The sequence below is a fragment of the Lethenteron reissneri genome, chromosome 29, assembly GCF_015708825.2.
Source record: "Lethenteron reissneri isolate LAM-NWPU_2019-01 chromosome 29, ASM1570882v1, whole genome shotgun sequence".
Taxonomy (NCBI): Eukaryota; Metazoa; Chordata; class Hyperoartia; order Petromyzontiformes; family Petromyzontidae; genus Lethenteron; species Lethenteron reissneri.
In genome coordinates, this window is record NC_083807.1 from 349,590 (window position 1) to 362,918 (window position 13,329).

At 47.6% G+C, this 13,329-nt stretch overlaps 1 protein-coding gene across 2 annotated transcripts; it reads right to left on the reverse strand.

Moving 5' to 3' along the window:
- Positions 1-2,035: 2,035 nt before the first annotated feature.
- On the reverse strand, positions 2,036-12,797 carry LOC133349090 (tumor protein D52-like). Of its 2 annotated transcripts, XM_061562262.1 has the most exons (7): positions 12,663-12,797; positions 12,212-12,294; positions 9,929-10,077; positions 8,413-8,561; positions 7,636-7,737; positions 3,841-3,901; positions 2,036-3,711 (listed from the first exon to the last, which is right to left on the reverse strand). In XM_061562262.1, the coding sequence occupies exons 2-7, from the start codon at positions 12,228-12,230 to the stop codon at positions 3,610-3,612; spliced, it is 582 nt and encodes a 193-aa protein (XP_061418246.1). In that variant the 5' UTR covers positions 12,231-12,294; positions 12,663-12,797; the 3' UTR covers positions 2,036-3,609. The 2 variants fall into 2 exon arrangements, with proteins under 2 accessions (XP_061418246.1, XP_061418245.1); XM_061562261.1 differs by lacking the exons at positions 12,212-12,294; positions 12,663-12,797 and adding an exon at positions 10,561-12,116.
- Between the last annotated feature and the right edge of the window lie 532 nt (positions 12,798-13,329).

Below are 13,329 nucleotides of genomic sequence, written 5' to 3' on the forward strand. Positions count from 1 at the left end.
CTCAGGCCCCGTTTAGGCCAACGTCCAATTTAATTCCTGTCGAGGAGGTTGTTCCCTCCACCGCTGGACGGAGCCATGGTCGCTTCACCGCTGGACAAAGCGGATACAACTCTGGTGGTGCAACTTAAGCAACGACTTCATTCTACAAAATACATGTATATGTATTTTGTATATGTATTTTGTAGTGTGCAGTTAGTTTTACCATTTCAAAAATATCTGACAGACTTTGTTTCACATTTATAGCTGCTCGTGAATTACTACGTAAGTTTATTAAACTATAGCAATGATCTAGGTCAAGAAAGCTGACGTAAAAAAACGTAAATTTCCAATCATGCCCCACTCCATCCTCCAAAACGTATGGGCCCAAATGTGTAATCGTTTTAAAAATTGAACTTAGGAATACCAAAGATAACAAGGTCAATGAAAATGATCAATTAAAATGCTATTTGAATTGACGAAAGGTATTGTAAATATTCAAGGTAACATAAACATAATCATCACTTTGTCAATGCACTGCTGTATAAAGGCCTCCCCACGCCATATCATTGATGGGACTTGTTTGACCATTCGCCACCACGCTGGTCAGCGCATAGGAGCGGTTCAGATATCACCACGGATGTCAGTGGCCTGGAATCGACAGGCGTGAGGTACATATCGAAATGCGCCGACCAATTTGCTACGGCTCATAAATTAATGATGCAATCAGGAACACGAGAGAAAGAAATGGTTGGAAAACAACAAAGAAAATAACATGACAAAAACATGCGATTTCATAATCCACCTAGCCCCAGCACAAGCTGATTTCATCACTCCATCTCCTCGGGTCATATCTTCCCTGACTGCCACGCCACGATTATTCTTCACCATCGACCATTATTCCTTGTAGCGACATGCCCTACCAAAGGCCGCTTTTCATACGTTTGAATTATGCCTTTCAACTGCGTACGCCCACCCATGTGTTCCTCTCTTTGTCTCTCATTGTAAATTAAACGAAGGCTGAAAAGTACGAATTTCTCCATGCTCCTTTGCATACCATATTCCTGGAGGCACTGGAGGCAGATATAATGGTATATGGTTTCAAAAGCATCAGAAATATCTAGAACTAGGAGCGTTATTTATCTACGGTCAATTTATCACACGCAGGAACAGTCTCAACAGATTGTGCTGGGTCAGGGAGACCATACAGAGCAAAGCGGTTTACAGAGATTGTAGTTCATTACCCTTTCTAGGGCTTTCCAATAAGAGGGAGGTTTGAGATAGGGTGCACATTTTTGTGATATTTGGTGTCCAATTTGGGTCCTTTTTCAGGATGGGAGGGACATCAGCAGCATCTTTTTCGATTTATAGCTTTCGTGACTGCAGGGATTCATCTTCATTTCAGACTGTCTTCTCGACAGACCTGTTCTCCACCTGAGGACGGCTTCTTGCGTTGTGGCCGAGACGTCGTGAGAATTATTTTATGTTTTATTTTTATTATTTCCATTCTACGTGACTTTACCGAAAGAACCAAGAAGATCAGCAGCATCATTGAGCTAAAGGAATGGTCTCAGATGAAACTGAGGCTGGCATCGAGTAATAAAGCCAGAGCAAGTGGATAGTGGCAGATTAAATTAGTGGGCAGAGGATATAGGATGGGAGAAAACCCCGAGGTAAAAAAATGTTGTTCATTGGGACAAGGTGAGGGGGGTGTCAATGTCAAGGGTAGGAAGTATGAAGACAGGACGGACAATTTTAAGAGCAGAGTCAGACACCAGGATGCCATTCATTATTTTCTGGACCTTTCTCGAGAAAGGCGAATTCGTCCGTCTCCACAAGTGTACCCGTGGCCTGTGAGCTGTTCCCCCTGCTGGGCTAGCACAGTACTGTGAGGGGATACCCCGAGCCGGGTGGTATCTCAACCCCCATCACCTCCGGAGATCAAGTCGGTCCTGCACAGTGGTGCAGTGTACAGAACCGTACATCACAACACATTCACGTTTAAAGCTCTGTACGTGCAGAATAAAGGTTTTGAGACGAAAAGCCATGCGCAGACAGCTTGAAGCTCAATATTTATTTCATAGACTCTAATAATGCTCTTTGTTGCTTCCCAGCCGCGTAACATTTTCTGAAGTGAAGCCCAGCGATGGGAAGACAACACGTGCAGGCTGTGGAGATGACGTGGACACGGGCCACAATACAACAACCTGTACAGCACAGCTAAGGCACAATCTGCACGCCGAACCACAGACTCCAATGGGGTCACCCTGGCCTTTGGCAAATATCGAAACCGAACAAGGCACCGAGTTCACACACTCTACAGGGCCCTACCCCTCGCCACATTAACTTGACACGGATGTACGTTCTTAGATAAAAAGGGGTTTACCTCCCACAGTGCTAATAAAATGGTCGCTAAATGCACCCAAGTACAAACTGGCGACGCACACACGTCGCAACACACAGTGGGGAGGGAGATCAGTGCTTCCACACACAGCCCATTCACACGAGCCGAGCTTATGAGATGCAAGACACCAACAGATCGTGCAGCATCAACTGCGGAACCTACTGGACAGCCGCACCTGCGTTACATAACGGACTTTGGAAGTCTGGAAAATGGGGCTGGTCACATAAAAACACTTGCTTAGATGTTTCCTTTAGTTTGGCAACGAAAGAGGTATGAGTGGAAAGAAAATAACATCAGATATTTTATGCAACCAGCCCCAGAAATTTATCAGGAATATGTTTAACTTCGTCGCCTCCAACCATCCTCGTATTGATAAAACCCACGACAGTAACAGCGTCGCCAGTGTTGAAATGCAAAACAGCGTCTTTAGTCTCAACGGCGTCCGAGCTGGCAATCGAGCTGGTGCACACACCCACCATTCTAACGTAAAGCTGCAAATAGCTCAAAGTTAATCGCTTTTAGATTTCAAGCAAGCCAGAAAGTGTTTAATCCATTGGAAACCTGTTCAGAAACGAAAATACGTAAAATACATTTTCCACTTAAGCTTCATGCACATGAGGCTATCAAACGTTAATACAACATACTACAGTGACAGGCATTTGCGATGGGTATTCATTTCAATGTGCATGCATTTGAAGAAAATAACCGTCTTATGTAGATCATATGGCAATTTCTGAAAGGTACTTTGAAAAGAAGCACGTGGCATATTCTGCACAGCAATATGGCAACTATACTGGTGCATGCACATCACGGTCTCATACTCTGCCGCCGTTTTGCGAGTGATGGCAGCCGCACGGCACAGAGAGCTCAGGTGAGTTGCGGCAAGGCACGGGTGGCTACAGGTTACCACTTGAATAGAGTTTACACGAGCCATGTCTCACGCTGATGCGAGGAGACCATTTGCCTGGACTCCCATCTGTTTGTCACCAAGCGTGCCCGGCGGCAGGAGTGAACGTGTGTGTGCATCTGTGGGGTGTTCTCACGGTGGCACTCGTTGATCCACACCGACTTTGGCACTTGCGATTTCCATGCAGGCATGTAAGGGGGCATATGCGCGTATACCGTACTCGTGTATGTTGGAACACGAGCGTAGGTGTGTCACGTTGAGCAAGTATTTGCGTACGTATGTGAATAAGCACGAGCTTTGTTTTTGTAGAGCCATGCACGCCTCACAGTGGGACTTTCTCTTCAGGGTCAGGCTTGGCACTGGCACTGGCCGTGGAGCTCAGAACTTCTTCGAAACTGCCGGATCGGCGCGTGGAAACACGGGTCTGTGCGCACGCAGCATACAGAGCAACGAGACAACAAGCCATGACATTGTTGTGCATCTCGTACTGACGGAGCAAAGAAATGCGACTCTCGTGAAACAATGTGCACGTGGCCATATGACGTGGGCTCACCTTCAAGCCGGTCACGGTGCTTCCCACTCGCTCCTCGAAAGATTTGAAAGTCGGAGAGTTCCTGGAGAGACCATGAACATTACCATCATACCGATATAAATTATCTTTTATATATCAATATATACACTGCTTCTAAGCACAGGCAGAGATCTAAAACGTTAAGTAAACGGCAACAAACAGCAAAGTCAACGTTGTAATAAAGTTAACATGTCTTTTAACTGAGTAAGGTAATACAAGAGATAATTTCTTTAAAACCGCTGTTTGTGTTTAATTTTACCCCTTGGCTTTCGCGACCAATATCATCCATATATTTTTTTGGGTTAGATCACTTAAATGTGTGTCGGTAAACCCGCCACTACCCGACATAGCCAATTAGTAAGGTTTTTCACGTAAACAGAACGTTCCAATTCATTACTAGTACAGCACACCGGTGTATTGGAGAGCAAATCCACATTTACAATTTGAGTACGACGTTTTGCCAGTAATTGCCACTAGCTTCATCAGGCGATAGCCAGATTTGTGGAGAAATCCTGTTTTGTTCCTTAGAGGGAGGCAGATGTGATGTCATCACTTGTGAGCCCTTCATGTGCGAAGAGGGGGGGTTAATACATTTATATAAATAACAATTATTAATATGGTAATCAACATATTATTTGGGTCTTTCGGTACAGCCACGTAGACAGATCAAATAATACAAAATAAAATAATAAAAATAATAACTATATCATGGTAATCAACGTCCATTATGCATGCACATTATGCTTGTACCTCCTGTTGTTTGCGTGCAATAAAATAGCAGTACCTGTTATTGTCTGCGTACAGCTGTAGTGTGAAATACAAAGGCGCGCACACACTATACTTGGAGGCAACACGTTTAATAAACAACCAACACTCCGAGTTCTATGGCTAGGTGTGGCTATCCTGTTCGCTGTGTGCGTGCGAGTTAACTGAACCAACGGGCCAGTCAGCACACACGCTGCCTGACCCACGATCCCCAGAGAAGACTTCACGGCGAACGAGGAGCGAAGAGCGACGACTTCTCAAGTTGATCCCCACAAACGAGCCCCGATCCCTCTCGGGGCTCCCCCTTTCTTGTCCCCGATCTGCCCTCGGCCACGCCCCCTGCTGCGGTATCAAGTCAGGAGCTCCCGGCTCCCGGCCACGTGTCCCTCAAGGCTCCTATGGAGGTTCCCGGCGCTTAGCGGCACTCCCGAATTAGTGGCTGGTGCTAACAGTGCAGTGACCTTATTTGTGTCACTACACAGGTAATCCCCGTTGATGTATGGTTTCCTGTATAGGCATGCATTTAAACAATGTATTATTTGATGATTCGCTTCCAAGCAGCACTAAGCCTGTAGCTATCCGAAGAAGGGCTCATAAATGATGGCATCACAATATGTCCCTCTAATTAAGGAACGAAACAGGATTTCTCCACAAAGCTGGCTGTCGCCTGATGAAGCTAGTTCTAATTACTAGCGAAACGTCGTACTCAGATTGTAAATGTTGTGGATTTCCTCTCCAACACACCAGTGCGCTGTACTAGTGTAAGGACAGTACGGGGCCTGGTGGCCGTGGTTAATAATAAGGATAGGATGGGACATTCAGACGCTGTCTCCCCGACAGACCTGGTCTTCACCTGAGGACAGCTGCTTGCGTTGTGGCCGAAACGTCGTGAGAATTATTTAATTATGTTTTATTTTTATTATTTTATTATTTATTACTTCCCTTCTACGTGACTTTACCGAAAGAACCAAGAAGATGAGTCGCTGCAGTCACGAAAGCTTTAAATCAAAAAATGGGACCTAAGTAGTCGTAATTTATAATTGAGACAAGGACAGACAGGGCCAGATGAGGTGAGAGAGAGTTCGGGAAAAGGGGCGTGGCCAGGTCCGAGAGGGAGGATAAAAACCGGCGTGGAGCGGGGCTCTGGGCTGCTGTGGGGGAATCAAGAAACCGTCATCGCCATCGTCATCTTGGAGCGGGTCATTTTCATCATCTCGGATCTTATAGTCCTGGAAGGCTAAAGTTACATATTGTCTCCGTGACTGCTACGTGTCCACTCCTATGTAGTCAACCAACTACATGCGGAGCGTAGCGTAGAGTCACAGAAGTTACCCAGCTGGAAAAGTCAACTCGCGGTTATCCGTTAAAATATCAGTAAGTCGGCGGACTTTATTCATAAATATATATATAACTGAACAAGATGGTGTCTCTGAGAGCTTCATTACACTAGTAACGAATTGGCATGTTTTATTTACGTAACAAACCTTACTAATTGGCTGTGTAGGATGGTTGGGGGTTTAACGGCACATTTATATTTACACGATCTAACCCAAAAAACCTATATTATCTTTGTGTTCAGTTTGATGTCCTTCCCCGCACCTCCGATGAGTATACGTGGCTATATACGGTGCAAAATAAGTTCAACATACTTACATGCAGCTCGGAACAACAGATGATGGGAGGGAATTAAAAGTTGGGCAGTGTGAGGGAAGGAACAAAAAGACAAGTCTTGTGACCTACATACATGGTGTGTGGTGGATGAGACAGAGGAACAGCAAACATGGTCGTAAAGATAGAATGATAAGGAGGCACCTAACTGTAGAGAATCGGTAAGTGCTGGATCATCACTCTTGACTGCTTTACGCTCAGATTCGATCAAACATAGTCAAGTAGGAACTGGGTGTTGCACCCCAGATATGACAACATCATTCCAACTTTGGCAGAATTAAGATAATAATATGCAGTTCAAATGCTACTCTGGCCAATAAATATTGTGAGCACAAGGTACAGTTAATCACTGATGAGAACACAATGCTGCAGCACCTTGGTAATATTGCACCAAAGGGACAGCAGCCTGCACACACAGGGTGTTGATGGAGCGACTGCTGGACCAGGCCACCTGATTCACAGCTCGTGATCACTTTTCGCTGTTGAAAAAGCTTGTGTCACAAATCATGGTGCCCTGCAATTTTTGCCACTAATAATTACTTAACGATTGTTAATTACAGGAAATATTGAAATAGTTTATTATTACTCTGCTGTGCTGGTTATAATAGTGTATATGTAACTTAGTTCGCACTGTACATAGTCAACCGTGCTCAACGGAGGTGCAGTGTAAAGTTGAAAGGAACTTGGACTTCTTGCTCAAAACAGCATGGAGGCAGTGCACATCTGTTTACAGCCTCCAGTGATGGAAACTCCATATTCCTATGACAGGGGTGAGCCTATCCATAGGACTACTGATGACACTTTTTTATTGGCCACACAGGGATAATGGGCTGAGTAAACACCCCCCAATCAGGAATTGGCTTCGTAACCTTCCGATTGCGAGCCGCTCGCTCTACCACTGGGCCACCTGGCCCGTAATGCACACGCATGCAGCTCCTATCATCATTCTTCTTATTACTACTACTACTACCACTGCACTCAAATTAATTCAGTTCCATTCTGATAAAGAATTGCACAAACACTTAGAGATGACATCTCGGAAAACGGACCCTGCAGTGAACTCCAGAACATGGATGCCATGACAGCCGCTTGATGTAACGGTGTAAAGTTTATTGGAGTGATGCTATATTTTTTATATCGCGCCAACCGTGAAAAGCGCATTTCCACAACACTTAGGATTTATAACGTGCTGTTTGCACATGGAGGTGCAGGGACACCAGACAAGCGGGAAGGCCATCGGAACCGGCACCAATAATTGTCCAGGCTCTGTGGTTGTTCTACATTGGGATGTTTGGCCAACTCCATAAATGAGCGTTTATGAGTTGAAAGGAACGAATCGCTCACTTGACGTCGCCCAACGTGCGGCTCAGCACCGAGCCCACGGAAGAGATGGCTGCCGTCGTCTTCTGGCCAGCGTGCACCAGCGTCTCCGAGGTTTTCTTGTAACTGCATGGAAGGCACGAGCGTACGAGGGATGGCCACAGTCTAACACATCAGCCGACGTGTTTCTCTTGTAAAGGCAGGTGTTAATGAGTCATGATGGTGGAGTTGTAGTCACGATTTTGCCTTGCAGCAAGAAGTCCCTGGGACCGCTTTCCTAACTCAGGCAACTTTCTGCGTGAAATTTGTATGTTCTTGCCTGTTGTGCACCAGTTTCTTCCAGCTCCTCCGGTTTACTCCCATAGCGAAACACAAACAATGTAACTGGAATTGGCCACAGATCCCAATGCTGAAAATGACTTGCAAATTACTTAATTGGGATTGCACACAGCAGTAACATTTCCCCCAACTGCGACAACTTGACAGGACCCTCCTAAAAAAGTGTTCAGACTCTGAGGCTCAGAGAAACGAGCATCACAATGATAATTATTAATGAACATTTTCAATTTAACCCTAATTAGATCGCACTAAAACTATCAGATAGCATGGACTGCAAAGTTCATGTAGCGCATACAAAAAGTTTTTCATCCAGAAAAGCACAATACACACCCACTATCTAGTGCCAATCCACGAGTGAATGCACAGCTGATATAGTACAGTCACGCACACGCAGGACCACACAGACCCCAAAAACCTCAGCCTGTATCCTGTGCGACAGCATCCAAAGTAATAAGCACATACGCAGATGAAGATGTCACGTCTTGCCACCCCTTGCTCAGGTTTGCCTTCAGTTCCGTGATGGTTCCGATCCCCAGCTTTTGCTTGATCTCAGCCAGGTGATGCTCCTTCGCTGCAAGAACCTGCTTCAATGTGGCTATCTCCTCCTCCACCTGTACACGTGCACACACACAGCACGAGCTCGCACCCCTATAAAGCACAAAGTATTCCTTTCCATTTTGACTTAAAACTTTCGTGACTGCAGGAATTCATATTCTTCGGTTCTTTCTGTAAAGTCACATAGATAGAAAAATAATAATAAAAATGAAGTGAATAAAAAATATATATAATAAATAATAAAATAAACCCACTAATGTAGACTGTAGCCTGGTTCTTAATCTGAGTGAGTGCACTGCAGTCGATAATGTAGACTGTAGCCTGGTTTCTAACCTCGGTGAGTGTACTGGCAGTCTATAATGTAGACTGTAGCCTGCTTTTTAAGCTTGGTGAGCATATTGACAGTCTATAATGTAGACTGGAGCAATGGTGATTAAACTGAGTGAACGTACTGGCAGTTTATAATGTAGACTGTAGCCTGCTTCTTAACCTGAGGGAGCATACTGGCAGTCTATAATGTACACTTATTCGTTGGTTCTTTCGGTAAAATAATACAAAATAAATAAAGTTAGAAAAATAAAAAACCACGACGTTTCAGGAGGAAAGAGGGGGAAGGTCACCGAAGGCAACCGTTTTTAAAGGTTTCAAAAAAGTGGGCGTGGCACCGGTGGAAGCATGGAACACGCAGTGCCAACAAAATGTCCTGGTGTCAGAACGAAGTGGGCGGGGCATAGGTGCCCTGGGGTAAGGTAACAAGAAAACACAAATCAAGTCATGACCCTAAGTGGTTGATGACATCTTTCCAATGATAGCCGAGTTTGTACCCATCTTCTCGGTTGAAATTGTGTCTGTATATATTATAGACTGCCAGTACACTACCCGAAGTTAAGAACCAGGCTACAGTCTACATTATAGACTGCCAGTACGCTCACCGAGGTTAAGAACCAGGCTACAGTCTACATTATCGACTGCCAGTACACTCACCCAACTTAATAACCATTGCTACAGTCTACATTACAGACTGCCAATACACTCACCAAACTTAATAACCAGGTTACAGTCTACATTATAGACTGCCAGTACACTCACTCAGATTAAGAACCAGGCTGCAGTCTACATTAGTGGGTTTCTTTCTATATATATAAAAAAATTATTCACTTCATTTTTATTATAATTTTTCTATCTACATGACTTGACCGAAAGAACCAAAGAATATGTATTCATTTCCATGAGTGTCTTTTCGTTACCTGACAAACTGTGAGCACCGTCATTGGCAAACACACTTCACATTTTTTTATACAGCTAATAAAACATTCTGTGACTATGAGTGAACCATGAAAACGAGTCTTACGAGGACGTCGTCTCTGCACGAATAAAAACAACAAAACAGAGCAAGCTGCCGGGCCAGTGTGCGTGCACGTACCTTGGCCAGCTCTTCACGCAGCTCTTCCGTTTCCACATCTGACAGAGCCGAGCTGCTGAGGGTTGGGTCTTCCCTGGCTATGCCAGCCCCGACTTGCCCCGTCGTGCCACTCGGGAAGTCTGCATTGGGTTGGTCACTGCTCAGAAAACCTGTACACATCAAATGGCAATCTACTGCAAAGGCACAATAGTATCTTGTTTGCATGAACCTATGTGGATGGTTCCAAGTAGATGTCTTATTAACAATAAGACAACTCGAGAGTCCAAGAGTGACCCGTGTCACCAAAATGACGAAAGGAATAAAATGAAACAAAGTACAGCAATGAGGTAAATAGAAATCGGAAAGTCATCCAAATAGAAGTCAGAGCAAGGAACTACTAAATAGGAATCAGCTTAAAAATAACTGCATGATAGAAACAAAATCACGTAGTGCACAAACATAAATTTATATTACATTCACACATTCACATTTCCATAAATTAATATTACATTCACAGATTCACAAAATATGGCCTGGACAATTTGCTTTTCATCTGTAGCCGAATCGAGGTCCATCGCTGCTGACATGCAGCAGCGACGTGGCGCTGCTGCTGCCCGGCCGGCCGGCCGAGGGAGCAATGGGAGCAGCGTTACCCTGGGAGAGAGCCGGGGACCCCGAGTCCCCATCAGTGGGGGCCAAATGCAGGTACTTGAGGCTCACGCCTGCACTGAAGTCAAATGGGGAGCGGTAATCCTCTGCACTGTCCTCGGCCTCCTCACCCAGACGACTGCTCTCGCCTATCTTGCCACTCATGTCCTCAAACACCCGCCGACACCTTCGTGAAATCTGACAGCCACGGTGATTAATCCAGATGCGTAAGGAGGTGGGTACTTAGAAAACGGCACCGATGACAATGACTGATGGCGACTCAAGACCACAGATTAGCAATTCTTATTTAATGGGCGCTCGTTCTGGGAAGCTCCCAACGTGACACGGCTGAGGACTAATCTCCGCGAAGCAACGTGTGATCATCGCGCCGGAGGGATTAAGGGTGTGCTTCACGAGCCGGAGTGTGCCACGTCTCAAAGGTCACTCGTCACAGGGGAGGAAATCAATTAACTCCACCTATACAGCCACCATCCAATGTTGACACAGCACCCACAAGGCACCACGGGTACATTGCGTGGACATGATCTGTCCATGAGTGCGTACCACAGGCCTCCCAAGGATAGCGTGCACGTAACCTCTCACTGTGCGATACCTCCAGGGCATAAGAATCACTTAGAATACAAATCACGACAGTTATACAACATGTCATTGGCACGTCAAGCCTGCAGGGCATGACACTAAACAAGCATTGTATTACATGGTCATCAGCATACAGCTCACACAAGCAGAAGTCGGTGAACCACACTGAATCCACATCATTAACTGGGACGCTGAAATGGATTTCAGTGACGTGAGATGAAGGCGCTATCGTGGTGAGGATAGAGGGTTGGTCAGCGAGGTGAGATGGGTCAGATACAATATCGGATCGGATCTGATGAGGTGGGAATGGGAGGAGTGAGATTCAAGTGGGAGTGATACAGTGGGAGATGAGATGGCAGTGAGATGAGGCGGGTGGGAAGAATTGCGTGGTACGAGTGATGAGGTGGGAGTTGGATGCAGGCGAGGTAAAGCGTGAGGTGGGTGTTTTTATGTGGAAGTGTGAGTTGGGAAAAGATTTACGATCCGGTGTGAGTGGCAAGAGGCGCTTGGGGTTAATTACGGGGCCGGGTGTTATGAGATGGGGGAGAGGAGGTAGGGGAGGTGAATCACGAAGTGGTAGTGAGACGTGGTGGACGAAACTGAGCGAGTCGTGGGTGATAGGGTTGGAGTGCGATGAGATGGGCCAGATGAATGACGGGGTGGCGGCATTGATGAGGTGGCGGTGGTGGTGGTGATCCATGCGGGAATTGCCCGTCGCCCGTTCAAACTCGTGCCGGCAGCAGCAGCGGCAGCAGCAGCTGTGACTCGGGACGCGGTCGCCGACGAGGCGACCCCCGCGGGCGGCGGCACGGGGCCCTGTGCTCTGCGCCTGGCCCGGCCGGGAGCCTAAGAATCCTCAATTTTACAAAGTTCAGAGAGCAGCCGAACAGCAGCAACCACCGTGGGCGGCCCTTGTGGGAAGGGGTTTTAGTGCAAAGACGGCGGCGGCAACGAGGGTTCAGGCAGCAGCAGCGGCGGCGGCGGCGCAGGCCGAGGAGGAGGAGGAGTCGGAGTCGTGGCCGCCGCCGCTGCTGCCGCGGCGGCGGCGTCTCTCACCGTCCCCGGACGAGGCCATGGCGCGGGCGTCCGCAGGAGTCGTCAGATCGCTCCCGGCTCGGTCCAGGAGAGGAGGCCTCCTCCTGCACAGCGGGACAGAGTTCAGCTCACACCTCCTCCTGCTAATACCTCTGCAGTCCCCGCCGTGTGCGATTCGTAAGTTGAAGCCTGCCCCCCCCTCCCTCCCTCCCCGTCCGTAGTGCGGGCGGGAGGTTGAGAGTTTGAGAGTTGAGCTCCGGACTTGCTCGAGGGTTGGAGTCGAGAGGCAGTTCTGCTGGACCTCAGGCTCGGACTAGAACACGCATCTCCTAGAACCAGGGTCAGAGTTTAAGCCCAGACATAAGGTGGGAGTCTAACCCAGCTGTCATTGAGCAGTTTAACAGTCTGCTGTTTGCCGGAGCCCAGCGAGAGTCTATCCCAAGCCCGCCGTAGCCCGGGGTGGGAGCCGAACCCGGGTTTTGTTGGAGGTCTCGCGGCTCCACGCGGCGAAGTCGCAGCAGCAGCTCCACGCACACGGAACTGGGGGCCGCGCCCCGTGACGCGGGCGCCGCGGGGCGCCACGCCACGTGGTGTGTGTACACGCCGCACCACGTGGTGTGTGCACACGCCGCACCACGTGGTGTGTGTGTGTACACGCCGCACCACGTGGTGTGTGTGTACACGCCGCACCACGTGTGTGTGTACACGCCGCACCACGTGGTGTGTGTGTGTACACGCCGCACCACGTGGTGCGGTGTGTACACGCCGCACCACGCCACGTGTGTGTGTACACGCCGCACCACGTGGTGTGTACACGCCACGTGTGTGTGTGTACACGTCGCACCACGCCACGTGTGTACACGCCCGCACCACGTGTATGTGTGTGTACACGCCGCACCACGTGATGTGGCGTGTACACGCGTGTTTCTGTTTACACGTGTCTATATACGCGACATGATACAGCCGTTCGACTCTGAAGTCACGCATTTCAGAGTAAATTAACTCTGAACACACCGCAGCCAATGTCGATGCCATTGTTTTTTAAAACAAAACCTCAAACGGTAACAGTTGTGGACCACCACCAACTGGTCCAGGCACCAAAGGCTGTAACTACTTACTGGTCTTTGCAATCCGTGACT